The following is a 27761-nucleotide window of genomic DNA, read 5'->3' on the forward strand; positions in this document are numbered from 1 at the left end:
CCTCCTGCTAGGTCAATAGGCTCGCTTCTCCTTTCCGCCAATCAGGAAGTGGAAGACCCTCTTCCTGATCGGCCAGGAGGAAAATCAGTGTGACAATAGCGAATATTCATTCATGCTATATTCATGCTATTGTCACACAACTGGGTGGGCTCAGGGGGGAGAGCCCACCCTTTTTTGAAGCCTAGTAGAGCCTCTGGCTCTAATCTTGTGCTTAAAAAAAAAAACATTCGTCTGGCGCCCCGCATGTAGATTAGGGGGCTGGACGAATGAACAGGGGGCGGTGCCCCTACGCCCCTAAAGGAGCGGCCATTACTGCTTCTAATGCATAATGCGTGTTCTCATACTATCTCTGGTGAGTTTGCATTGCATGTGGGGAAGATGGAGTGATGCATGGATTGAATATTGTCTGTCACTATCACGGGTGAATCCCACATTTACATCAATGTTACTTATGATTTACTACACTATGAGATATTCTCTTTGGCTGATTTTGGTATGATGTGAGGAGGCGATAACACCCAGCATCAGAAGTGGACTCCCTTTGAAGAATCACACTGGCACTTGTAGTGCATAAAGCGAGTGAGCTGTCCTCTTAGTTGAAATGGTATTCACCTCTGGTGAGTGGTCACTTCTTCCATATCCATACGCTTAAAGGATTATTGCACATTTTTTATGAACTATCACCTGTGGACTAATTCTACACACTAGTGGGCTCTATACCATTGTTAGGATTGTCCAAAGGACTGCTGCATTCTATTTTGCTTTTTTGCGCTGCAATTTTTAGTTTTTTTGTTTGTTTGAGGGGTGTGTTTTTCCTCAATTGTACGCAGCTATTTTCTGTTTTAGTGCTGATCTCTTTTCTATACATTAATTGATGTGAAGATTGGATTTTCCACCATGTTTGTTTCTTGCAGTTGTGATCCTATAGTATCTGTTTTCTCAACCTAAAGCCGCGTACACACGGGCGGACTGTCTGGCCAACTTAGTCCGTCAGACAATCCGACGGACGGTCCGTCATACTTTCGAATGAACGGACTTGACCACACACACCACTTTTTGAGCGGACTAATTCGGCGTACTAAGTCCGCCATACTATCCGCCCTACTTTTGAAATGAACGGACTCGCCCACACACGCGGAGGAAAGTCCGCTCATTTCGAGCGCGTCTTCAGGTAGGCGGGGCCCGCGAAGGAGACGTCGCTGACCCCGCCGCCTGGTATGGACTTAAAGGGGAACCGGCCCCCCACCCTATGTGAATGAGTATGAGAAGAAGAACGGAAGGCGGCGGCGACAGAAGACCGGGCCACCGCCTGTAAAAGAGCTATAAGAAGGCGCGGTGGCCCGGCAGAAGAACCGAAGAGGGGGACAAGACCCCCGAAGTCGGGAGAAGAGGCCGGCGGCGAGGAAGAAAGCCGGACTCCTCCGCTAGCAAAAGAGCTACAAGAAGATAGCGGAGGAGTCCGGCGAGAAGACGCCCGAAGACGGAAGACCCCCGGAGCTGTGCAATAAAGTATTTTATCTCGTGTGTTGTGTTTTTTTTTGGTACTTTTATTTTACAGGTGAATGGGTAGGGGTACATTGTACCCCATACTCATTCACATAGGGTGGGGGGGCCGGTATCCGGGGGCCCCCTTATTAAAGGGGGCTCCCGGATTCCGATAAGCCCCCTGCCCACAGACCCCGACAACCAACGGCCAGGGTTGTCGGGAAGAGGCCCTTGTCCTCATCAACATGGGGACAAGGTGCTTTGGGGTGGGGGGGCGCGCGGCCCTCCCTTCCCCAAGGCACCCCCCCATGTTGAGGGCACGCGGCCTGGTACGGCTCAGGAGGGGGAGCGCTCGCTCGCCCCCCTTTCCTGGCCGGCCGGGTAGCGTGCTCGGACAAGGGTCTGTTGTGGACTTGGGGGGGACCCCCACGCCGATTTTTTTCGGCGTTGGGGTTCCCCTTTAAGTCCATACCAGGCGGCGGGGCCAGCGACGTCTCCTTCGCGGGCCCGCCTACCTGGATACCCGCTCGAAATGAGCGGACTTTTCTCCGGGCGGGAAAAGTCCGCTCATTTCAAAAGTACGGCGGACTGGCATACACACGGGCGGATTGTCCGCCGAAATGCGAGTACGACGGACAGTATTTCGAACATTCCGAAATACTTAGTCCGCCGTACTGCACGCTGAAAAAGTCCGCTGAAGCCCACACACGAGCGAACTATCCGCTGAAATGTGTTTCGGCGGACTAAGTAGGCCATACAGTCCGCCCGTGTGTACGCGGCATAAGCCACCATTTTCAATGTTTTTGTGATAAAGAAATAGAAAGTTTCATCACTCACAATGTGCACGGCCAGCTTAGAGAGGACATGGATCTTGCAAGCTGTGCCTACAAAAAGGCAAGCAGAGGACTGGTAAGAACTAGTCACCAGTATTGCTTGCGACTGATATTTTCCCCATTACTGACTTATCACGCCTTGTTCTGTGCTATTTTGCTGTGGGAATGAGGCCAACTAGGATTAGGAGCAAGGCTTTGCTTTCTCACTTTGCTTTCTACAGTTGCCTCTCATAACGATTGTGAAAATATTCAAAAAGCACAGTAGAAGTATAGGAGGCACAGATCCTCAAAATGAATGTAGCAGAAACAGGGAGATCCTTGCATTGCATGCTCTTAGGTATATCTTTCTCTCAGTATAAACAGTAGGCATCATAGTAGTGACATCTAGACATGTGTAATCCGTTTTGTTCCGAATTCGTTTTTTTAACTAATTTTGACAAATTCATTAATTCCAAAATTGCAGAGTTTTTCAATTTCCGACATTTTGAATTTCCGAATTCAGAATTTCCGAATGCTCAAATTTGCGAATTTTCGAAAATTCTAAATTTCAGAAATTGGAAAATTCTAAATTTCAGAAATTGGAAAATTCTAAATTTCAGAAATAGGAAAATTCTAAATTTCAGAAATTGGAAAATTCTAAATTTCAGAAATTGGAAAATTCTAAATTTCAGAAATTCTAAATTGGAAAATTCTAAATTTCAAAAAGTCGAAATTTCAGAAATTTAGAATTTCAAATTTCCGAATTTTTGAAAGTTCAAAATTCCGGAAATTCGATATTTCGGAAATTCTAAATTTCGGAAATTCGAAAATTTCAGGAATTTGAAACATTTCAGGAATTAAAAAAAAATCGAATATGGAAATTTGGAAGCCCAGAAATTCGGAAGTTCAGAAATTTGAAATTTCGGAAATTGGGAAATTTGAATATTCGAAAATTTCATAAATCTGAAAAATTCAAAAGAGAAAATCTGAAAATTCAAAAACCTGAAAAGCTGAAATAATAACTAATAATAAATATTAAATTATAGGTATTGGAATTTTCTTTCAAATCTGGCTGTTAGCGAACATAACTAGTATGAATTTATCCAAAGTTACGAATTATCTGAAATAACGAATGCCGTATCTAAACAAATGGAACGTACTGATCCAATAATAATAATAATACCTTTTTATTATTATTTAACCACTTCCCAACCGGCGCACGCCGATGTACGTCGGCAGAATGGCACGGGCAGGCATATTGGCATACAGGTACGTCCAATTTTAAATGCTCGCCGGCGGCGGCACACTCGCATGCCGGTCGGGACCCCGTGAGTCCGGTCGCGGGTCCCGCGGACCTGATCGCCAGGGGCATACCCACGATCGTCTCACGGAGCGGCTGAACTGGGAGATGCCGTTGTAAACAGCATCTCCTCGTTCTGCCTAGCAACAAGTGACGCTGATCTCTGCTCCATGTGATTGGAGCAGAGATCAGTGTTCACTAAAAGAAAGCCCAGCCCCCCACAGTTAGTAACACACCTCTAGGAACACTTAACCCCTACACTGCCACCCCCTGGTTAACCCCTACACTGCCACCCCCTGGTTAACCCCTTCACTGCCAGTGTCATTTACACAGGAATCACTGCATTTGTATAGCAGTGATTGCTGTATAAATGACAATGGTCCCAAAAATGTGTCAATAATGTCCGATGTGTCCGCCATAATGTCGCAGTCACTTTTAAAATCGCTGTTCGCCGCCATTACTAGTAAAAAAAAATATTAATAAAAAGGTCATAAAACTATCCCCTATTTTGTAAACGCTATAACTTTTGTGCAAACCAATCAATAATCGCTTATTGCGATTTTTTTTACCAAAAATATGTAGAAGAATACGTATCAGCCTAAACTGAGGGAAAATTTTTTTTTATATATTTTTGGGGGATATTTATTATAACAAAAAGTAAAAAATAATGTGTTTTTTTCAAAATTGTCGCTCTATTTTTGTTTATAGAGCAAAAATAAAAACCACAGGGGTGATCAAATACCACCAAAAGAAAGCTCTATTTGTGGGAAAAAAAGGACGTAAATTTTGTTTGGGAGCCACGTCGCACGACCGCGCAATTGTCAGTTAAAGCGTCGCAGTGCCGAATCGCAAAAAGTAGTCTGGTCTTTGGACAGCAAAATGGTCCGGGGCTGAAGTGGTTAATATTAATTTGTTCCATTCCATTTGTTTAGATGCGGCATTCGTTATTTTGGATAATTCGTAACTTCAGATAAGTTTGTATTCGTTACCTCCACAAACAGCCAAATTTGAAAGGAAATTCCAATACCTATAATTTAATAGTTATTATTAGTTATTCTTTCAAATTTTACAGATTTTTCTCTTTTTTTCCGATTTTCTAAATTTCGGAATCGAAAATTTGGAATTTGAAAATTTCGAATTCAAAAATTCATAATTTGGAAATTTAAAAATGCGAAATTTTGGAATTCGGAAATTTCAAAATTCGGAAATTCAAATTTGGAAATTGGAAAATTCAAAAATGATAAATTCGGGAAATTTGAAATTAGAAAATTTGGAAATCTTAAATTCAGAATTTTTAGAATTTCCGAAAAAAGCAAAAAAAAAACAATGAAACGAAAACTAACACATTTTTTGGCAGTGCACATGTCTAGTGACATCGCCAAATCTCACTCCAAATTTTATGAGACTAGCAAACAGAGGTAGCAGTGCCTTAAATGATCTCACATATTAGATATACAACAGCCATGAAAGCTCAAGGCATAGGTGTGCATTTCTCAAAATAAATCATAACAAAAAGAGGGTACTTCTTAGGCACAATTTACATCTCTAGATGTTCCCTATGAGAGAGCTATTATAATTTAAAGCGGAACTTCAATCATTTTTTCAACTTTCCATCTATTAAATCTTCTGCACTTGTTGTTTTACCTTTGGATAGTAAAGCATTTTTTTCTGCCAGTAAATACCTTATACAGCCCACTTCCTGTTTCTTGTCTGGTCATTAGCCTAGGCTAATGACATCATGTACAGCTCTCCCTCTCTCACTCTTGTGAGAGTTTGCCAGGAAGGGAAGGGGGGTGAGTCATAAGAGGGCCAATGAGAGCTGCAGAGCTGGACGTGTGTCTGTATAAATTCAGGAATTGAAACTGGCAGCAGCCTCAGCTGCCCAAAGTTATTATGATTGCAGCCAGACTCAGTGGAGGGTAGGGTTGCCAACTAATCCCTTTAAAACCGAACACATATTGTTTGGCTGATCAAGGTGGTAATTAAACTCACTCGGTGCATTATTTGCATTAAATTAGTCTCAGAACCTGTGTAATTCATGTGTGCTCAGGTTTAAAGGGATGAGGTGGCAACCCTAGTGGAGGGAGATTTCTGCAGCATATTTGGCAAGTACAGAATCACACTATATATAAAATAATATGCAAAGTGGTTGGAGGGAAGCTTCAGAATGGCAAATATGTTTTTATTACAGACTATGTGCGCAGATTGCCATTCCTCATTAGGTCAGGTTCATTTTACTCCCTGGGGTTGATTTTACTAAAATCGGAGAGTGCAAAAACTGGTGCAGCCGTGCATGGTAGCCAATCAGCATCTAACCTCAACTTGTTCAATTAAGCTTTGACAATAAAACCTGGAAGCTGATTGGTTTCTATGCACAGCTGTGCCAGACTTTGCACTCTCCAGTTTTAGTAACCAACCCCAGGGAGTAGAATGAACCTGAACTTACTTAAATGACTCCAACACAATTTTTCAACTAGGAATGAAGTTTTTGATCAGTGGCGCCTTAGAAGATATTACACTGTAGATATACAGCTTTGAAGCTCAAGGTACAGGACATGCCCTATAGACATGTGCAATTCGTTTTGTTCCAAATTAGTTTTTTGATGAAATTCAACAAATTCGTTAATTCAGAAATATTTGAATGAATGAAACCTAATTTCAATTTTTTTTTCCAAAATTCGAAAATTTGAAGATTCGGATATTCGAACATTTGAAGATTTGGAAATTCGAAAACAAGACTGAAAATCTGAATATTCACAGAAACAAAAATAAAGAAAATCTGAAAATGGGAAAATCCGAAAATCTAAAATAATAACTAATAATAACTATTACTAATTATTGGGATTTCCTTTCAAATTTGGCTGTTAGTAAACGTAATGAATACAAATTTATTCTGAAGTTACGAATTATCCGAAATAACGAATGAGGCATCTAAACAAATAGAACGTAACAAATGAATAATAATAAATAATAATAATAAAAAGCTTTTTATTATTATTATTAATTCTTTACGTTCCATTTGTTTAGATGCCGCATCCGTTGTTTAGGATAGAAAAGATATATAAGCTCCTGCGCTGTTATGGAAAATTGAAAACCACGTCTAAATGGATGCTGCACACACCGTACGAGTCAAACGGTCTCATTAAAAAATAAACAATGATAATAAATAATGGGGTTGCGCTCCCATCGTGAATATATAAATGTTAAAGGTGAAGAAAAAATATCATTAATGTGAAAAGGAGAACAAGTCTCAAATATAAAGTGAATTGTGCTACCAAAAAATGACTACTATATTAATACTAGCTCCAATAAAGTGCTGGTGTGCTAAACTACACAACAAAGCAATATAAGCAAAAGAGAAATCACCAGATATAAATAATATTCACACTTATAAATATCTCGATAAAAAATATGCACACTTATAAATATCTCGGTAAAATTAATAGATCCATGTACGTGAAAGACAAATGAAATAAATAAAAAGCAATAAAAAAGCGATTGTGTCACTCAAAGTGAAAGTCTATATAAAAAGTGAATAACGTCCTCCACACGATAGTGAAACAAGTTATTAACTTTTTATTTCGGATAATTCGTAACTTCGGATAGATTTATATTCGTCATGTTCACTAACAGCCAAATTTGAAAAGAAATTCCAATACCTATAATTTAATAGCTAATTATTATTAGTTAGTTGTTATTTCGGATTTTGGAATTTTTGGATTTTAGAATTCTCAGATTTTCGTTATTCCAAATTTTAGGATTTTCAAAGGCACTTACGGTAACTGAGGTCAGTTGGAAATCAGGTTGAGGTCAGTTTGAGTGTTCTTGGTTTCATAAAATTCAATTGCAATTTCAAACACTGCATTCCATATCCTTCAAAAATGCCCGCACAACCATGTCAGAGATGTAAATGATGTTAGCTTTGCTTTAAAAGACTCAGTAGGGTTTCTCTATTTCTCCACATCTGTTCATCACTGGGCTTACACCTTTGCTCACATTTCCAGAATGATATAATGCACTTATACTATAGGTGTAAAATAAAAAAATAAAAAACGCTAAGCTTAAAGTAGAGGTCAACCATATTTTTTTTCTACACTCACCGGCCACTTTATTAAGTACACCTGTTTAAGTGCTTGTTAAAACAAATTGCTAAATCAGCCAATCGCATGGCAGCAACTCAATGCATTTAGTCATCTAGACGTGGTGAAGACCAGGGCCGTCTTTACGTGGGGCAAAAGGGGCAGCTGCCCAGGGCCCAGTCATTATTGGAGGGCCCCAAGCAGCTGCCCCTTTAATCCCGCGGTGCCCGCCAGGGTTTTGTTTTAGCCGGAGTTCAGCCACCTCCACCGCTGCTCAGTTTCCGTCACTTGTAAATACAAAAGCGATGTCTCTGTATTTACAAGTGACAGCGCTCCTCTCCCCACGGCCCCTCAAACCCCTCCCTCCTCTATACACATCAATCTCTATGAGAGAGCAGAGGAGTGAGGGGCGGGGAAGCTGCACGAGCGCTGAAAACTATAGAAGAGCAGAAGTGGGAGGGGCGGGAAGCTGCACAGAGAGAAGCTCCTCCTGACTGGCAGCCTGCACGGACACACCGTGAGTACTCTGCAGCTCTCTGATATTTTCTAAGTGGTGGGAGAGGAACTGGGGGGGCTCCGAACTGCAGAAGAAAGCTTTGTACTGTGGGGGGGTGTAGACATTGCACTACACACTCCACGCACCCCTCAGCTCTGCACTCTGTGCACCCCTGCGCTCGGTGCACCCCTCAGCCCGGCATTCTGCGCACCCCTCAGCTCTGCACTCCGTGCAACCCCTACACTATGCGCACCTCTCCACCCGCAATTCTGCGCACCCCTCCGCCCTGCGCACCCCTTCGCCCGCAACTTTGCACACCCCTCCGCCCCAACTCCGTACAGGCCTCAACCCTACACTTCGAGCACAGCGCACCCCTCAGCCCTACACTATGCGTACCCCTCAACCCTGCACTCCATACACCCCTAAGCCCTGCACATCGCACCCCTCAGCCCTGCACTCTGTGCACAGTGCACCCCTCAACCCTGCACTGTAATGATGTGCTGTAACCTCTAGCAACCAACCAGTGAGCTGTAATGATGTGCTGTAACTTCTAGCAACAGTGAGTGGTTATGATGCACAGTAACCTTCAGCAGCAAATCAGTGAACAGTAATGATCTCTTGTAATTTCTAGTAACCAATTAGTGAGCAACAATAATGATGTGCAGTAACCAATTTGTGAGGGGTAATGCTGTGCAGTAGCCTCTAACAACCAATTGGTGAGCGGTATTAATGTGCAGTAACCTCTAGCAACAAATCAGCAAGCAGAAATTATGTGCTGTAAGCTCTAGCAACTAATCATTGAGTCGTAATGTATGCTGTTTCCTCTAGAAACCAATCGCTGCCTGATCTGCTGCAGTGAAGTGATTTTGAGTCTAGCTGCCATTTAGAGAGTCTCAGAGTGTGGGGCTTTGGGGGGGGGGCCCAAAAAAATGTTTGCATAGGGCCCAATCAATATTAAAGATGGCCCTGGTGAAGATGACTTGCTGACGTTCAAACCGAGCATCAGAATGGGGAAGAAAAGGGATTTAAGTGACTTTGAATGTGTCATATTTGTTGGTGCCAGGTGGGCCTGATCTGAGAATTTCAAAAACTGCTGATCTATTGGTTCTATTGATTTTCACACACAACCATCTCTCGGGTTTACAGAGAATGATCAGAAAAAGAAAAAATATTCAGTGAGCGGCAGTTGTGTGGAGGAAAATACCTTGTTGATGTCAGAGGAGAATGGGCAAATTGGTTTGAGATGATAGAAAGGCAACAGTAACTCAAATAACCTCTTGTTACAACCAAGGTATGCAGAATATCATCTCTGAATGCACAACACATCAAACAGCAGCAGAAGACCACACCGGGTGCCACTCCCGTCAGCTAAGAACAGAAAACTGAGGCTGCAATTCGCACAGGCTCACCAAAATTGGACAACAGAATTTGGCATAATCAACATGAAAGCATGGATCCATCCTGACTTGTAAGAACGGTTCAGGCTGGTGGTGTAATGGTGTGGGGGATATTTTCACTTTGGGCTCCTTAGTACCAATTGAGCATCATTTAAATGCCATGTCCAACCTGAGTATTGTTTCCGAGCATGTCCATCCCTTTACGACTACAATGTACCCATATTCTGATGGATAATGCACCATGTCACAAAGCTCAAATCATCTCACCACTGGTTTCTTGAACATGACAATGAGGTCACTGTACTCAATGGCCTCCACAATCACCAGATCTCATCCAATAGAGCATCTTTGGGATGTAGGATCATGGATGTGCAGCTGACAAATCTGCAGCAACTGCGTGATGCTGTCATGTCAACATGGACCAAAATCTCGGAGGAATGTTTCTAACACCTTGTTGAATCTACGCCACGAAGAATTAAGGCAGTTCCGAAGGCAAAGGGGGGATCCAACCTGGTACCAGCAAGGTGTACCTAAATAAATTGGCCGGTAAGTGTATATCTGCTTGCCTTTGTGATTACAGCAAAAAGCAGCAGTTGAAAACAAAATAAAAAAATAAAATAAAATGTTCCTTCAAGGCCTTCTAAATACTTTCTATTGACAATTGATTTCATACATCCATTGTTTGATAAAAAGCCTATACTAATCTACATATAACAAATATATAAAAGCTTTGATACCTTGTCTTATACTGGAACTTTATCGCAGTGGACAAGTTCTGAAAATCTCCATAAGTCCAATAACATGTTATTGTCTCAAGCTGTGACAATCGGCAGCTCGTGATTCTGGGCCCTCTCGAAGTTTCTAAAAAAGAACAGAACAACGGGGTTAATTGAATTGTTGTGAAAAGGAAGCAAAGATCGACTCACACATTTCGGTCGGCTATTTCTATATTAAAATCTTTTTTTATAAAGCAACATCGCTTCACAGTTAGCCATACCCAGCCATCTTAAGTTCCCCAGGTAGCTGGTGATTTTGTTAACCTGGATCCAATAATGCGTGCTGTGTGTATATACAAAACAAAATATTTTTACTTGCTTACCATGAAAATCAATTACTGACACTTCTGGAGGTCACAACAGGAGCCGCTATGATTTGCGAACAGCCTGTTCTAGGGCCTACAAAGTCTAAGGTAAAATTGGCAAGTAAACACTCCTATAATGTACTTACAAAATAATTCCAGACAATTATTTTATTTCCATCATCCTAGCTGCCCCAATGCAGAAAGACGTTGCAAAAACGTTTGCTTCACATTGAAGCCAATTTTTATTACACATTAACACTAATATACGTCTTACTACAATGCCGAGTGATGCGTGTTATGTGCATAGGCGCAATGCAATGCCGTTCATTCTTAAAGCTGAACCCCAGGAAAAAAGCATACATACAATAGAATATCATGCCGGTGGCACAGTGGTGTAGTGGTTAGCACTCTCGCCTAGTGGTAAAAAGGGTCGCTAGTTCGAATCCCAACCATGACACTACTTGACTGGAGTTTGCATGTTCTCCCTGTGTGGGTTTCCTCCGGGTACTCCGGTTTCCTCCCACACTCCAAAGACATGCAGGTAGGTTTATTGGCTTCTGCCCAAAATGGGCCCTAGTGTATGAATGGGGACCTTGGATTGTGGGCTCCTTGAGGGTAGGGATCAATGTGAGTGTGCAATGTACAGGGATAGGGACAATTCAGACACTCACTGTATGGACTGGTGTCTTTATTCAACCTTACTAACTATGAGACTATCATAAAAAGGAAAACCATGCTAATTTAGATCATATTCAAGCAGCAACCCTCCTGTAAGATATAAATAGAATAGTAAATAAGGCTGCACTAATGACACTTGGTTAGGTAGTGCTAATGAAAATAAAGTTCAAATAAAAATGCTTATTAATTAGAACCAAAATCATTAAATTAGTGAAAAAATGTATATAGTAAAAAAATAGTCCAAATTCAAATGATTGTCCTTCCAAATTCGTAAAGTGTCCTTCCAAAGTGTTAGTATCCAAAGAGATTTAAAACTCTTGCAAGAAATGAATCATAACGTGACAGTTCAGAAGGTAAAGAAACTTCTAGGTAAATATGATAAAATAACTCACTCGTGGTTTGGGAGAATAAATATTGTAAAGATGGAGATTCTGCCAATTATACTGTATATCTTTCAAACAGTACCCATTATACCATCAAAAAAAATTATTAAAGATCTGAAAGAAATGGTAGAGGGCTTTGTTTGGGCACATAAGACCCCTAGAGTAGGTAGGGAGGTATTAATTAGAACGAAAGATAATGGAGGATTAGCATTGCCTGACTTTTTTAAATATTCACAAGCAGCCTCTTTAATGAGAATTATTGACTGGCAGCATAATGAAAAAGACAAGCAATGGGTAAAACTGGAGGAAGATATATTAGGGGCTAAAATAAAACATCAGCCATGGATAAAACCTGAGTTAAGACCAGAGAGGAAGGAGATGCCTATCTTTGTAAGAACAACCCTAAAAATTTGGGACGACATGATAAAGAAGAAACAACTTTCATCTTCAATAGGCCCTATGACCCCTTTATTTAGTAATCCTGAATTTGGACCAGCTGTAAAGGATAATACATTTCTGAAATGGAATATGGAAGAACATGAGCGGATAATACAAATCCTAAATGATGGAAACATTCCAACATTTCAGGAATTGGGGCAAGAATATAAAAATAAATGGTTTCAGTATAGACAGCTGAGGGCATTTATTGACCCAATAAAGATAATGATTAGTAGACCACCAACTATATTTGAACAAATAGCAATGAATAAGGATAAAGCAAACAAGAAATTAGCTAAGATATATAACCTATTACTTCCTGGAGGGAATATTAAAAAAATAGCAGGAATAAAAAAATGGGAGGAAGAAATAGGGCAGGAACTGACAGAGAAAGAGTGGGGAGAGATATTTGAAGGAATATATAAAACACCCTTAGCTATTAAATATCAAGAAAAAAATTATAAAGTGCTATTAAGATGGTATAGAAGCACAGTGGTTATGAATAAAATAAATAAAAGGAACTCTGAATTATGTTGGAGATGTAAGAAGGAGAAGGGTACTTTAGAGCATATTTGGTACAGTTGTTGGAAGATAAAAATATTTTGGGGTAAGATAATAAAATTATATCAGGATTTGACAGGTATAAGAATAAATCTTGATATAAAGACTGTATTATTCTCACATTCATCTAAAAAATTAGATCGAAAAGAGATGGAATTTTTGTACCAAATAACTACAGTAGCTAAAACCGTAATAGCAAGGAAATGGAAAAAGGAAGTAGCCCCAACAATAGAAGATTGGAATTATGAGATGAGCGAGGTGTGCTTCATGGAAAAACAGATTAGACAAGAGGGATATGTAGAAAAACAGATTTCGGATTATTGGAAGAAATGGGAGGAATTGAATACCTCAGGAAAAGTGTGGGAATTTATGTGAGGGTGGGTGATTGATTGGAATAGTATTAATAAGTTGTGTTTTTTTTTTTTTTTTTTTTTTTTTCGTTGGGTTTGGGGAATGTTTTATAATGATGTGAAATTTGAATGTAACGATGTGAAATTTGAATGTAGGATTGAATGGATGTTTTATAATATAAATCAATAAAGAGAAATTTGAAACAAAGTGTTAGTATCCACCACCAAGTAATGTGCAATGCTCACTTGCTTACCAGATGATGGGGACCTCCTATTATGGAAGGCCACAGACACTTGTGGCTAATACCAAGTCAGGACCTTTATCCAGTGAGGGGATAATTAAATAGCATTTCTCACCAAGCCTATATTCCAAGGACCAGGGGACGGTTGAACTCAAATAAGGAGACAGGGTCCAGGGCACTCCGCACAACTTGAAATGTTGAGTTCCTCTCTCAGAGTGCAATCTCAATTTTAATATAAACCCAAAAGGTACTTACATCTGTAGTTTAAAAACAGCATATCAAACCGGGAGGAGCGACGCACTGATATCACCATGCTATCACCCGGAAGGACGAGCGTTCGTGGTTTAGTCGGCTGGCTTGTTTTGTATGCTGTTTTTAACTACATTGATGTAAGTGCATTACCTTTTGGTTTTATATTAAAATTTAGATTTTACACTATGGTGAGTTTATCTCTTTTTGGGGAATTATGATTGCACTCAGAGAGGGACAACAAGCCACAAGTGTCGGTGACCTTCTGTAATAGGAGGTCCCCATCAACTGGTTAGCGAGTATCCCTTGGTGAATTTTGCACATTACTTGGTGGTGGTGGATACCAACACTTTGTAAGGATACTTTACGAATTTGGAAGGACAATCCTTCGAATTTGGACTATTTTTTACTATATACATTTTTTCATTCATTTAATAAAATTAAACCTGCATCCAATTTGCATCAGTGTTAACCCAGCCTCACTGACAGGTCTTCTCCCCAGCCTGTGACTGGATGCTGAGACGCTTATCCCTCTGTCAAAATTCCCTGATTGTTTCTGCTTCTTCCTACCCCTATCTGAGCTCTGCTATACAGGCACTGCATGAGGATGACACCAAATCAGTTTCAGAAAGTTGCACTGTTTGCAGTTAAAAATTACATTAAATGAAGTATTAAAGTAAAGGTTCACCCAAAACCGAACTCTAAACCTACTTGCAGCCACATTCTAAAATTAATCTATCTAGCCCTGTAAAGAAGAAATCTCTATAGATACCTGTTCTGAAGCTGCTCCTGTCCAGTCGCATGCTGCGCTGTCAGTGACGGCATGTGCAGGAGAGGCAGCCAACAATGGAAGTCTTATAGTAAATCTATGGGTGACGTCACTTCCCAAGCATTTCCCAGCTGTTGTCAGTTCTTTTCTGCTGCTGGAGACCGGACCAGATCGGCTTCAGAAAAGCTATGTATAACAATTACTTCTTTACAGGGCTAGAGACATTAGTTTTAGAATGTGGCTGCGAGTAGGTTTAAAGTTACTTAGGTTTTTGGTGAACTTCTACCTGAAAGAAGACAGGGCTGCATTGATTTGTGTTTGAAGTGCTGCCTAAAGTTAAGTTCTATTGGCCCCCAACACACCTTGCCAAAGCACCTACATCCCAGTGCACCGCTACGCATGGAAATGCACTACCATGAGTTGCGGTGAGCTGCGTTGTAAAAAACTATTTTTAGTGCGGTCTAGTGAAGGGGTCTTAAAACTTTCAAAACAAAGGGCCCGTTTACAGCCCTTTAGACTTGGGGGAGTGGACTGTAGCACAGAAATTTCATTTTGAATTGCAGGTTTTGCAGAGGATTATGTTTATTTTATTTTTGTTTGAACATAACAATATGCATTATATATAAGCGGTTAGGAAGTTTACACAGTAGGATTTTTTGTGGATTTTTGTGAATATACAAATATTTATTTTCTGCACTTTTAGTCACTTTTTGCACTAAATGCAGCCGTGACACACACCCCTCAAGTATTTAAAGGTTGTAGGTCACCTAATAAGAGCAGCACCATACCTATCCCCTCCTCCTTTTCACAGTGGGAGGAACAGTGCCTTGCATCAGTGAGGGAAATAGAGTCCCAAAGACCTGATTAAGGCAAGCAAGCAAAGGGCCACAGTCAGTTTGAAGAGCACTGATCTAGTGCGCTGCCAGCCCAGACATAAATAATATCATTGGTCAAGTGTTGTTTATTGCTGCCTAAAATGAAGTGGAGTGAATGGAGTTGGGGTTTAGGGGGGGAATCAGGGTGGGTTTTCCCATGTGATTCATTGAACATTTGCCTGGAATCCTCTTTAATTCTGTCACTTTTAAATTTCAGATAAAGCATTTACAGTTGTAGTCTTCAAGCAGAACAGTTTTTATAGCAAACAAAGCATCATTTGCATTCCTCTAAAGATGTATGGTCCCAACCACTGGAATATTTAAACATTTTTCATAATGTGGTATTGAAACACCCTCCTTAATAAATTGCATGGAATCTTGGCTTCTATTTGAAAAAGCTCAACAGAGTTTTGTCTGGCCAGCCAATCTGTTGTCCATGTCAGATCCAATTTTTTAAGGATTAGACCATCATATCTAACTTTAATATAATCATTATTTGTTGAAATGTGTTAAAGACATTGGACAATTTGGATGACAATTTGGAAATCCCCAAAATGTTACCCAAATATTGGAGATGACCTGCATCTATGGGTCACCAGCAGACACTGTCAGCCAAGGCGAGTTAATTGCACGTGTTGGAAAACCTTGCTTGACGAGTGTTCTTTTTATCTTTTTCTGTGATTCTTTAAAGGCCAAGAATAAGTGGCCCCACAATGGACTGTTTAGGGACCCGGTGGTTAACATAATATCTAAGCATGGTCAGATTATGGCTGTACTTCCAAGAACACCCCCCCCCCCCTCCGGTGACAACTGTGTCATTCACTGATGCTTTATGAGGTCTAGGATGGTAATATGAAAGTCTTTTCTTTTATCAGCAGTATGCTGTTTAACATAGGTAAAATAGATGCCTTGAAGGTGCCTAATAAACATTGTAGGACATTGTTCCTCTTGCTCAACTTTTGGTTGTGCCCACCACTTGAGCAACTTTGGTAAAATATCTTCCCATTTCTCTAGAATAAATAAGTTAATGACACCAATAAGCCCCCCTCTGATTATTTTGGTGTTTTTCCTGGGCTTCCTATAAGGTGGGGTAGTAAATAAAAAAAAAACCTGGAGATAGCAGAAATGTTTTGCAGCTGCCAAGGAATGCTAAGCTCTTAGCTAGAGATAATTCCTGCTTCTTCCACTAATGTTGTCACCATTTTGATGTATATAATGGTTACTGGAGGAAACCAAAGCAGAAAACGTAATCTTCAAAAAAAAACAAGACATCCATATTACAGTTCCTTTTCATGCTAGCTGTCTTAGAATTGTGCCTGCATTAAATTGATATCCTGCAATATTTTTCATTTCACCAGCATCAACCAGAACAGTACTAACATTTTATTTAATAGAAAAAATAGAGGTATATGTTTGTAGGTTATTCAGCAATATGCAGATATTAAATTCTGAGAGAGGAAAAAAATATTCTGCATGACTTCAAGCTTTAAATTTCCTTTCCTAACAAATGCCTCTGTATGTACAGTATATGTGCATGGATAATAACAGCAGACTAATTCCATAGAAGCTGTTATCCATATGAGAATAAGGAAAATCAACAAGCAATGATTGTGCACATACACTAAAACCAGCCAGATTTCAGCTGACTTTGGAAGTAAAAATTTTCCTAAACACTTAATCCAATACTGAAAGCTCCAAGCAAGTGTGTGTGGGGGGCAAGAATAATAAACTCAAGGGCAGCTTAGCAGCACTATTGTCGTTGGTTCAAATCCCAACTACAGCACTGCCTGCATGCATTTCCTCCCACATTCCAAAGACATGCTAGTAGGTTAATTGGCTCCTGTCTAAATTGTCCCTAGTATGAGTTTGTATGAATGTGATTTAGGGGATCTTAGATTGTAACCTCCTTGAGGGCAGGGACAGATGTGAATGTACAATTTATACAGTATGAAAAGTGCTGTGTAAATTGGTGCTATACTTATATGGCTAAAGGGTACCTATAATAAAAAACAATAACAGAATAAATAAATAATTAAAAAACAAATACATTGATAGCCCCAGGAGGTGTGCTGTTTATAAAAGGGCAGACACCCAAGAGCTGCCAGCCTGTGCAGTAGGTAATGGTATGCATATACAGTACAGGGGGGGGGGGGGGTTATGTACTAAAGTCAAATCCACTTTGCACTGCAAGTGCACTTGGAAGTGCAATCACTGTAGATCTGTAGATTTGAGGGGGACATGCAAGAAAAATAAACAGCATTTTTGCTTGTACATGATTGAATGAAAAAATCAGCAGAGCCTCCCCTCATTTCAAATATTCCCCTCAGATCTACAGCGACTGCACTTCCAAGTGCACTTGCAGTGAACTTTTAGTGCAAAGTGGATTTAGTAAATCAACGCCCAAGTGTCTGAAGACACTAATGACCATGGGTGGTTAAATAGAGGCATCTGACATCTTGCTACCTTAAAAGTTCCATGCTGCCAGGAAACTAGAGGGGGGAGATCTCTGTGTACATGAAAAGATAAAATAAAGCGAAACCAGCACAGGGATCTATGTGTAGTAAAAAAAATAATCGGTGTCTATTGCAAAATGAATAAAAAGCAGATGCACTTCACATAAGGACAGGGAGAGAGAAGCAGTGCAAATCTAAATGCAGAAATTATACAACTGGTTTATTAATGAACGTAATACACTCACTAGAATGTAGATAACATGGGCACATCAAAAGGTAGCAACCTTGTAGTTAGCAGGGAAACAGCCTTATTCTCATCCTGACAGCTTCCTTCTGCGCCCTTTCTTCCAACCTGGGACCCCGGGAACCACCGGCACCGCCGAGTACGAGGACACTACGCTCGTCAGATGCCCCTCTATATCTCTGCTAACTACAAGGCTGATACCTTTTGATGTGCCCACCTTATCTACATTCTAGTGAGTGTAATACTTTCATTAATAAACAAGTTGTAATATTGCTGCACTTAGATTGGGGCTGCTTCTCTCTCCTTGTCTTTCAGTGTTCACAGAGTCTCTTCTGCTCTATAGCGGGCTGCCTAACAAGTGTGATAAAACCAAGGACTAATGTACCACTACACACAATAAGGACTTGCCCCCCACCCCTGGTCCTTTTGATCCACCTAAGCCATTTCCCCAACCAGTGGTATATTTGCTCCAGCAAAAGATGTTCTAGCACTTCATAGTTACATACTAGGCGAGGTTGAAAAAATACATGAAAAGTCCATCAAGTCCAACCTATGTGTGTGTGATTTTATGTAAGTATTACATTGTATAAACATGTATGTTGTGGTCATTTAGGTGCTTATCTAATAGTTTTTTGAAACTATTGATGCTCCCCGCTGAAACCCCCGTCTGTGGAAGGGAATTCCACATCCTTGCCACTCTTACAGTAAAGAACCCTCTACGTAGTTTAAGGTTAAACCTCTTTTCTTCTGATTTTAATGAGTGGCCACGTGTCTTATTAAACTCTCTTCCACTGAAAAGTTTTATCCCTATTGTGGGGTCAGCAGTATTGTGGGGTCACCAGTATGGTATTTGTAAATTTAAATCATATCCCCTCTCAAGCGTCTCTTCTCCAGAGAGAATAAGTTCAGTGCTCGTAACCTTTCCTCCAGACCCTTTATTAGTTTTGTTGCCCCTCTCTGTACTCGCTCCATTTCCAGCACATCCATCCTGAGGATTGGTGCCCGGAACTGGACAGCATACTCCAGGTGAGGCCAGATGAGTCTTGTAGAGTGGGAGAATTATCGCTTTATCTCTTGAGTTAATCTCCTTTTTAATGCATGCCAATATTCTGTTTTCTGTATTCTGCTTTGTTAGCAACAGCTTGGTATTGTATGCCATTCCCGAGCCTATCAACTACTAGGACCCCCCAGGTCCTTTTCCATATTTGATCCCCCCAGAGGTTCTCCCTCCCAGTGTATAGATTGCATTCATATTTATGCCACCCAAAGGCATTATTTTAAATTTTTCCACATTAAACCTCATTTTCCATGTAGTTGCCCACCCCATTAATTTGTTCACATTTACTTGCAAGGTTTCCACATCCTGCTTAGAAAGTTATTGCTCTGCTTAGCTTAGTATCATCCACAAATACAGAGATTGAATTGTTTACCCCATCCTCCAGGTCATTTATGAACACATTAAATAGGACTGGTCCCAGGACAGACCCTGGGGGACCCCACTACCCACCCCTGACCATTCTGAGTACTCCCTATTTATCACTACCCTCTGAACTCGCCCTTGTAGCCAGTTTTCAATCCATGTACTCGCCCTACAGTCCATGCCAATGGACTTCACTTTGTAGAGTAAACGTTTATGGGGAACTGTGTCAAATGCTTTTGAAAAATCCAGATACACCACGTCTACGGGCCTACCTTTATCTAGATAGCAGCTCACCTCCTCATAGAAGTTTGATAGGTTTGGCAAGAATGATTCTTCATGAATCCATGCTGATTACTGCCAATGATACTGTTTTCATTACTAAAATCTTGTATATAATCTCTTATCATCCCCTCTCAAAGCTTGCCTACTATTACGATACAATGTTAGGCTAACTTGTCTGTAATTCCCAGGGATGTATTTCGGGCCTTTTTTTAAATATTGGTGCTACATTGGCTTTTCTCCAATCAGCTGGTACCATTCCAGTCAGTAGACTGTCAGAAAAAAATAGAAACAATGGTCTGGCAATTACGGAGTTCCCTAAGGACCCTTGGGTCTAAGCCATCTGGTCCTGGTGACTTATTAATGTTAAGTTTTTCAAGTCTATTCCCAATTCTGTCCTATGTTAGCCATGAGGGTGCTTCCTGTGATGTGCCAGGAATATAAACACTGCAGTTTTGGTTACTGAAGCCCCCTGATTCCCTTGTGAAGACTGAGGAAAATAATAAATTCAATACCTTTGCCATCTCACCATCCTTTGTAACCAGATTCCCTTCCTCATTCTTTATGAGGCCAATATGGTCTGTCCTCCCTCTTTTACGGTTTATATTAAAGAATTTATTGGGATTTTTTTGCTCTCCTCCGCTATGTGTCTTTCGTGTTCTATCTTAGCCGCCCTAATTGCACCCTTACATTTTTTGTAAAGTCTGAATGCTGATGATGATCCCTCAGCCTTGTATTTTTTGAAGGCCTTCTCCTTTGCTTTAAATTAATTTTTACATTGGAGTTAAGCTACCCAGTACTTTTGTTCGCTCTTTTAAATTTATTTCCCAATGGGATGCACTGGCTAATGCCCTTATTTAATATGCTCTTTAAGCAAACCCATCTCTCCTCAATTTTTTTGTTCCTAAGATTTTATCCCAATTATTATCTTCTAGCAAAGTTTGAAGTTTAGGTAAGTTGGCTCTTTTGAAATTCAGTGTCTTTATATTTCCCTTATGTTTCCTATTTCTGTGATTTATACTGAAGCTAATTGACCTGTGATCGCTGTTTCCTAAATTGCTTCATATGTCCACATCCGTGATCAGGTCTGTAATGTTGGTAATCAGTAGGCCTAGTAATGCTTTGTTTCTAGTTGGCACATCTGCCATCTGACCCATGAAATTGCCCTACAAGACATTTAGCAACTTAAATTATTGTTTATTTACTCACAAAAGGACAGTTGCAGATATAATGAGACAGTGTGTCACTGTACCTCCCGGCGTCTGAGGAAAGGGTAAACACCCCAAAACGCGTTATGATACAGGTACATGCCATCAGAAGACAACATCCCAGAAGGCGGGCTTCACAAGTGTCAGCGCCAGAACCAGCTTCGGTCAGTGGCTTCCAGCAGGAGAGCAGAACAACTTACCCTGCAGCAGGGATAACAGGAGCAGTCCGGGGGGTACAGTGGCACACTGTCTCATTATACCCGCGACCTCTGAAACTGTCTTTATGTGAGTGCACCTGCTTTTTATTCAATTTCAATAAATACTCATTGCCTTTACTACACTTAGAACCATTGCGCTGGTTTCTTTTTGTTCTATCTTCAGCTGATTTTAAGCTACTGTAGTTTGCTGCTGAAAAAACAATAAATTCAAATTACATGCCATTAGGCGGCAACACATAACTTTAATAAAAAAAAAAAATAATAAAAAAAAAAATCAGGGTTTCTGCTGTATTATGCTAGCAAAGCATATAGCAGCTGCAAGATGGTTAATTTTCCCCTTTAGGTGATGGCAATGGTTTTGCAGTACTGCTACACACATGAGTTTACAGGGGAGCAAAGGGTTCCTATTAAACCAGCAGCATGCTGGGTGATTAATGAGGTCCTTATAAAGCTTCTGCAAGTCATTCTTGACATTAATTGCCTGGCAACTGTCTTATGTGGAATGGCTCCATGTTATGCATATTGGATACTGGACTGCAGGGTTATTGCTGTTTAAGCCCACGCAAACACCATGAGATTTATGAACAAACTGTATGCCTGGCAGGTATTTGGTTCATAGTTTATTCCAAGTGGGAGTAAATGGCTCAAAACAATATACTGGTTTGCCTTTAAAAGGTTTTAAAGAGAACCCATGCCTTGTCCATACAGGTTTTCCAAAACACACTTTCTGTTTAAGCTCATCTTTCCTTTACAACCTAAATGTTCCTTAAGCCCACCAGAGCCTTCTTTAATGCCAGTACTTTCAGGGACGGGAAAGCATGTGACTCTCTCCCCTTCCTCTAATGATGCAACAATGCATGCCTGATTGGCCAATCACCCTGAGCGCTGTCACAAGGGGTCAGGCCGAGAGACCTTAGCATTGTGTAAGCCCTGACCACAATGACTTGGTTTTCACACAGGCCTTCTCTTCTTTCTGGCAGGTGAACAGGGGCAGGGAAGGAATAGCAAAGGCTGACTTCAACATCAATTTTAAATTAACTTGCCTTATTAACAAATGCCTCTATATGTATCTGTGCACAGGGTGGTGAGGAACAAAGAAAGGTTCACTTTAAACCAAAAAGAACAAATGTAATATATTTTTAGTTTACCAATTTTTCAATGTGGATGCTGCATAGTTTTATTACCTTTATATTCAGCTGGTGATCTGGCCAGTAACAAACTTTCTGTCTAAACACCCGTTCACACCAGTGGCGTCACCCGGTGCGATAAAACATGGTTTCACCCCTCCTCCGCCAACTACAGATCCCCTCCACTAAGTATAGACCCCCCTCTGTGAGTGCACATCCTCCACTAAGTAAAAACCCCCTCCATCAGTATAGACCACCCCTCTCAGTACAGACACCCCTCCTTCTGTATAGACCTCCCCCTCAGTACAGACCCCCCCTCCATCAGTACAGACCTCCCTCTCAGTACAGACCCCTCTCCATGAGTACAGACCCCTCCCTCAGTACAGACCCCCCCTCCATCAGTATAGACCTCCCCCTCAGTACAGACTCCACTCCCCTCAGTAAAGACATTCCTACCTCAGTATAGAACCCTCCCCTCAGTACAGACCCCCTCTCAGGACAAACCACCCCCTCCTCCATTAGTACAGTCCCCCCCCAGAACAAACCATACCTCCATTAATACAGACCCCCCAGAACAAACCACCCCTCCATTAATACAGACCCCCCATTATTACAAACCCCCAGAACAAACCACCCCTCCATTAATACAGACCCCCCCAAAATAATTCATTCCTCCTCCATTAGTACAGACCCCCCCCAGAACAAACCACCCCCTCCATTAGTACAGACCCCCCTCCGAAACAAACCATTCCTCCTCCATTAGTACAGACCCCCCTAGAACATACCACTCCCCTCCATTAGTACAGTTCCCCCCAGAACAAACATCCCCCCTCCATTAATACAGACACCCCCAATTGCAAGCCAACACCCCCTGCTCATTACTGCACCAGCTCGGGTGGCTCAGGTACACGGAACACCCGGGTGGCAGCAGGAGAGGAGAGGACAGTGTGCAGCCATACTGCCTGGGTGGAGAGCAGATTGTGACAGGCTTGGGCAGGAGTGAGAAACAGAGGAGGAGAACGCATGCCAGGCACGGCCGTGGCACTGGACGTGTGCTCCAGCTGAAGGAAAGAACTGTAAAAAAACTGTCAAAGGTAGCCAGGGCTTTTGTCATCACCCTCGTGATGGTGTCACCCCTCTAGCGGGTGGCACCCGGGTGCGGACCTCCCCCCACGCTCCCCCTAGCGATTTCACCGGTACACGCGATAAGATTGGAAGAAAAATTTTGTATGGCGAGCAAATCGGGCAATTATCCAATCATTAGTATAGTGCTTTTGACAGGCGATTCAGACTTCAGGTACAGGCTAGAATTTTTTTATCATAAGTGAACACAACGTCTGATCATTTAATGTGTGTAGTAATCGTACGGAAATAATCGAAAAAGCAAAAAACGTGCATGATCAGAAGCAAAGAAAAACCCTACACGTCCTCTTCTACAAGCTAGTACATAGTTACGTTTGCCTTTATCGTCTGAGAATTTTTGTACAAGTCAATACCATTCCAAATACACCAAGACATGGACTTTCATGGAAAAACTAACGTTGGACGTCCGATTTTCTCATAATATGTACTAGGCTTTAGCGTGTCTCCACTTCACTCCACTGGAGAAGCAACAGTAACACCTTTAGACAGCAGCATTGTCAATCCGTGGATTGGTTGGTTTTAGATGTACTAGCAGATGTAAACAGGGGTACCAGGAAGAAGTCACTTTTGACGAAACGACGTAGGGTGAGTGGCGTGCTGACGTCACCGCCATTCCCCGTTGACCAGGAAGGGCGGGCAATGTAAACAGGAGAGAGTCGGCCGGATCGTGATTATACACACGCTTGTATTCAGCTGGAAATCTGTGAGTTTGTTATTTTTATCTTACTGTGTTTGAATTAAAATTTTATATGGAGTTACGCTATGGGAGCCTCTCTCTTATCTTACTAAATGATTATGGTGGAACGGGAGACGCTCTGAGAAGGGGGTACAGGAGTTGGAGACACCAGCAGAGCCTATTACAGGGACCAGGAGGGATTGTCTTGTTTGCAAGCTCGTATGATCTCCCTAAAAAGAGATCTTGGCAGCTGGTAAGCCTTACTGAATCTGGTGGTGGATGAACCTCTCTCTCTGGGTGCACCTGCTATATACCTGAAGGGTGTTTTTTTACGGAGTCACTTTAATGGACTGAAATTCATCTCCTTGTCTCTCTCCCTCCTTTTTGGACTGTTTATGTGTTCTTTAAATTAATTTTAGATACATTTTTGCACTATTTGCGGTCATATTAATTTTTTAAACAGGATATTTTATGTCATGTTAAGTGTAAGCCCCAAGACTAGAAGAAACCTGGGAACCTGTTTTCTTTTAGGTAATAAAAAATTATTAATAAAAAAAAAAATCTAAAATGCACACTTATAGCACGTGTTTATGTGCAACCACATGTTGAGTTTTCGGGTTCTTATTTAACCATAATGCTACCCTCTTCCCCTGACAATGCCCGTTTAGCACCAAAACGCACAGCGCCTGGTCCGTGATGCCATCACACCCACCAGTGGATCAGCAGTGGCGCTTTCATTTTACATGTTGGTCTCTACATATCTCCTATGATGTTACTCTTAATAAATTAGATGGTGATTTAATATACTACACAATGTTTTTGTTATGTAATCTCTTTTGTTTAAACAGCACAACTTTTAGTGTAAGATGGCACAGTGGTGTAGTGGGTAGCACTCTTGCCTAGCAGTAAAAAGGGTCGCTGGTTCGAATCCCAACCATGACACTAACCCTGCGTGGAGTTTGCATGTTCTCCCTGTGCCTGCGTGGGTTTCCTCCAGGTACTCCAGTTTCCTCCAACACTCCAAAGACATGCTGGTAGGTTAATTGGCTGCTGTCTAAACTGGCCCTAGTATATGAATGTGAGTTAGGGACCTTAGATTGTAAGCTCCTTGAGGGTAGGGACTGATGTGAATGTACAATGTATATGTAAAGCGCTGCGTAAATTGACGGCGCTATACAAGAACGTTAAATAATAATAAAATGTAAGCATTTACAGTCATGCAATTTTCACAAAAAATGTATGTACAATTAAAGGGTTTTGGAAATTTTGTTGTATTAGTGTGCGCCAATAATGTTTTTTTTTTAAATTAATATTTGCTCAACTGTTTTGTAATAAACAGTACTATATTTAAATTCTAATATTCCAAATGGGAGGGGTCTTCTACAAACTTTCAAGTTGGTCAATGTAAAAAAATAGCATAAAATGATTTGGCCAAATAAGGTACAAAACTCAAAGCAAGGCTTGCCAGTGAAATGGTTAAAAATCAAGCGCATCTTTCCAACTGGCCAATGATGCTCTAATTGCTTTTCCCAAGACAGTAGTTTACTGGCTAAAGTAAAAAAAAAAAAAAACAGCAAAGTGACAGAAATCTATGGCAAAATTGTGAATTCATATACAGGAAGGGAAGAGGCCAGAGATGAGCCAGACAATCGTTGCCAAGAAAAGTCCAACTTGGACACATTCCGAAAGGGAAAGAATGCTCCAGCCTTCATCGGAGGGAGTTCACGGTTTACTGACTGTGTAAACAATGAGTTATTGACCTTCATACATAGAATCCCTCCTCTGTGACTCCGTGGAAAAACACAGCTATACTACCAAGTATACAATTTTGGAACTATTAGGCAAATATTAAAATTGGACATGAGCTCTAAGCCACATGTTGGCGTAAAACATCACCCCTGCCTAATGTGCTCCTAAGCATAAAAAGACAGAAAAACAAGACTATCCCATATGGAACTTTGAAACTTTCATAAATCATTTTGAGTTCCATTAGAGAAAATGCAATTTCTGTTTGGGCCAGATGGTGGTGCCCTTGCTGTTTCTGTGGCCAGATTATGAATCATGTTGTGCTCTGATAGGTTAGCGATACCCTTGCCAGGATATTTAGGTTCTCTTTTTTTAAAAGTATTGTCAGCAAATATATTATCATAAAAAATGTGAAAAAGTTAAGCTTTTCTAAGAGGCATCAGATGCTTCTATAGGAAACAATCACCAAAGCGAAGACAGCCTGCTCCTCTCTACTAGTCCATTGGTGATACATCCCCAGGCACATAAGTAAAAGTGATGGAAGCAGCCTTTTACTTGGTTTCTGTCCAATCAAACCTGACAGATGATGCATACAAATTCTGATTGCGCCATCTAATTACATCAGGTAAAGCAGGTCTTGATGACCAGCCTGAGTATGCAAAATACCACAGCAGACAAAAAAGTGGATGTCAAGTAAATCCACTTTTTTGTAATATGGTACAATGTGCCTTTAGGCTTCTAGTTTGCTTTGCACTGAACATTCTTTTATTACTCTCATTTGATGGAAAGCAGTAGGGTTAAAGGATAAGAAGTTAACGTAAGCAACTAACTTATTCTCCAACACCAAGGACTATATAATGTATTAATATAAGGTTTCATGCTCTAATTGACACACTTTTGGTATTGTGGGTTAAAATTGACAAGCAGTAGTTCCTTCTGCTTGCTGTGAGTCTTTACTTATATACGGTACTCTAGTTCTCACAGCTTCTTTGTCTATAGACCACTTGAAGCGAGGCTACAGATGCAGTGGACCATCTATGCCTAGGTTTATTTCTTTCCAGTAAAGATCATGACTGCTGAGAAGCATGGGCTCCTTTTGACCAACTAAAGTACCAAAACCTTGCCCCACCAAAAACACACAGAGGCTGATTAAGTTGCAAATAGTGCAAAGCCACAGCTTTATTGAACTTTCCAATGTAGCAACATTCAAAAGTACCACAAAACAATGCCAGTCACAGTTATACCGTAAGCATCCACAACATAAACTCAGATAATCTAAGAGGCTTGTCTTCAACATCAGTGCCAGACTGGCATTAAACTGACCCCAGAATTAAACTTGGGGGCAGAGCCCATAAAGCAATATCAACTGCTGGCAAGGTCAAAACCACCTATAACACTGACGGAACTCACAATGGGTGGGTGGTCAACTCTTGTGACATCTGAATCTCCTCACAGTAGTGGGACATGCCCCTGCATGTCTTAGTGGCTACTCCTAATGGAGCTACTTAACCTCCCTGCTTTAGGCTAACGCCCATGGAGATGCAATGCTTCCATCAGTCGAGGCTCCCTTTCCCTGGGTGGGTTTCAAGGGGCCTTCCTTAGCTAAAGGCACATGTCACTCTGAAGTGGCCTCCCTACTTACCCCCTCAGTGACTACAACAAACTCATCATGATAGCTCACTATACTTATTCTATATATATTCATATTTTATGCACTCTGAACTTACCAGGGTTTTGCTCACCCTCTCACCTTGCCTATCACCAATGAGAACACATTCAATAACCGCACATTCTACCACAGGGTGAAGTAAAATGGTTAGGGGGCCACCTGACGCATACCTGTGGAGCACCAGTGGCTCAGGGACCACAGACTGAGAAATAAATCTGCAATTGTTTTTGGACCCTAGATACAAATTGATCCCAACAGTAGCATAAAACACAGGCATGCTGCACAATGCTGAGGTCCCAAAACTGAATGTTGGACCTATTACTATTCCCATTCAATAGATAATGTACCTAGAAGCTCAAGCTTGGCAACACCTATGAGTAACC

At 41.0% G+C, this 27761-nt stretch overlaps 1 protein-coding gene across 4 annotated transcripts in view; it reads right to left on the reverse strand.

Moving 5' to 3' along the window:
* Positions 1-27761, reverse strand: part of GHR (growth hormone receptor) — a 546779-nt gene that overhangs the window by 63353 nt on the left and 455665 nt on the right. For all 4 annotated transcript variants that reach the window (XM_077462799.1, XM_077462797.1, XM_077462798.1 and 1 more), the window contains one exon: positions 10307-10430. In XM_077462799.1, the coding sequence (XP_077318925.1) occupies positions 10307-10430 (124 nt within the window). The remainder of the gene's footprint in view (positions 1-10306; positions 10431-27761) is intronic.

Source organism: Lithobates pipiens, unplaced genomic scaffold (assembly GCF_037356315.1).
Source record: "Lithobates pipiens isolate NorthernLeopardFrog02 unplaced genomic scaffold, aLitPip1_a1.2 Scaffold_3, whole genome shotgun sequence".
Taxonomy (NCBI): Eukaryota; Metazoa; Chordata; class Amphibia; order Anura; family Ranidae; genus Lithobates; species Lithobates pipiens.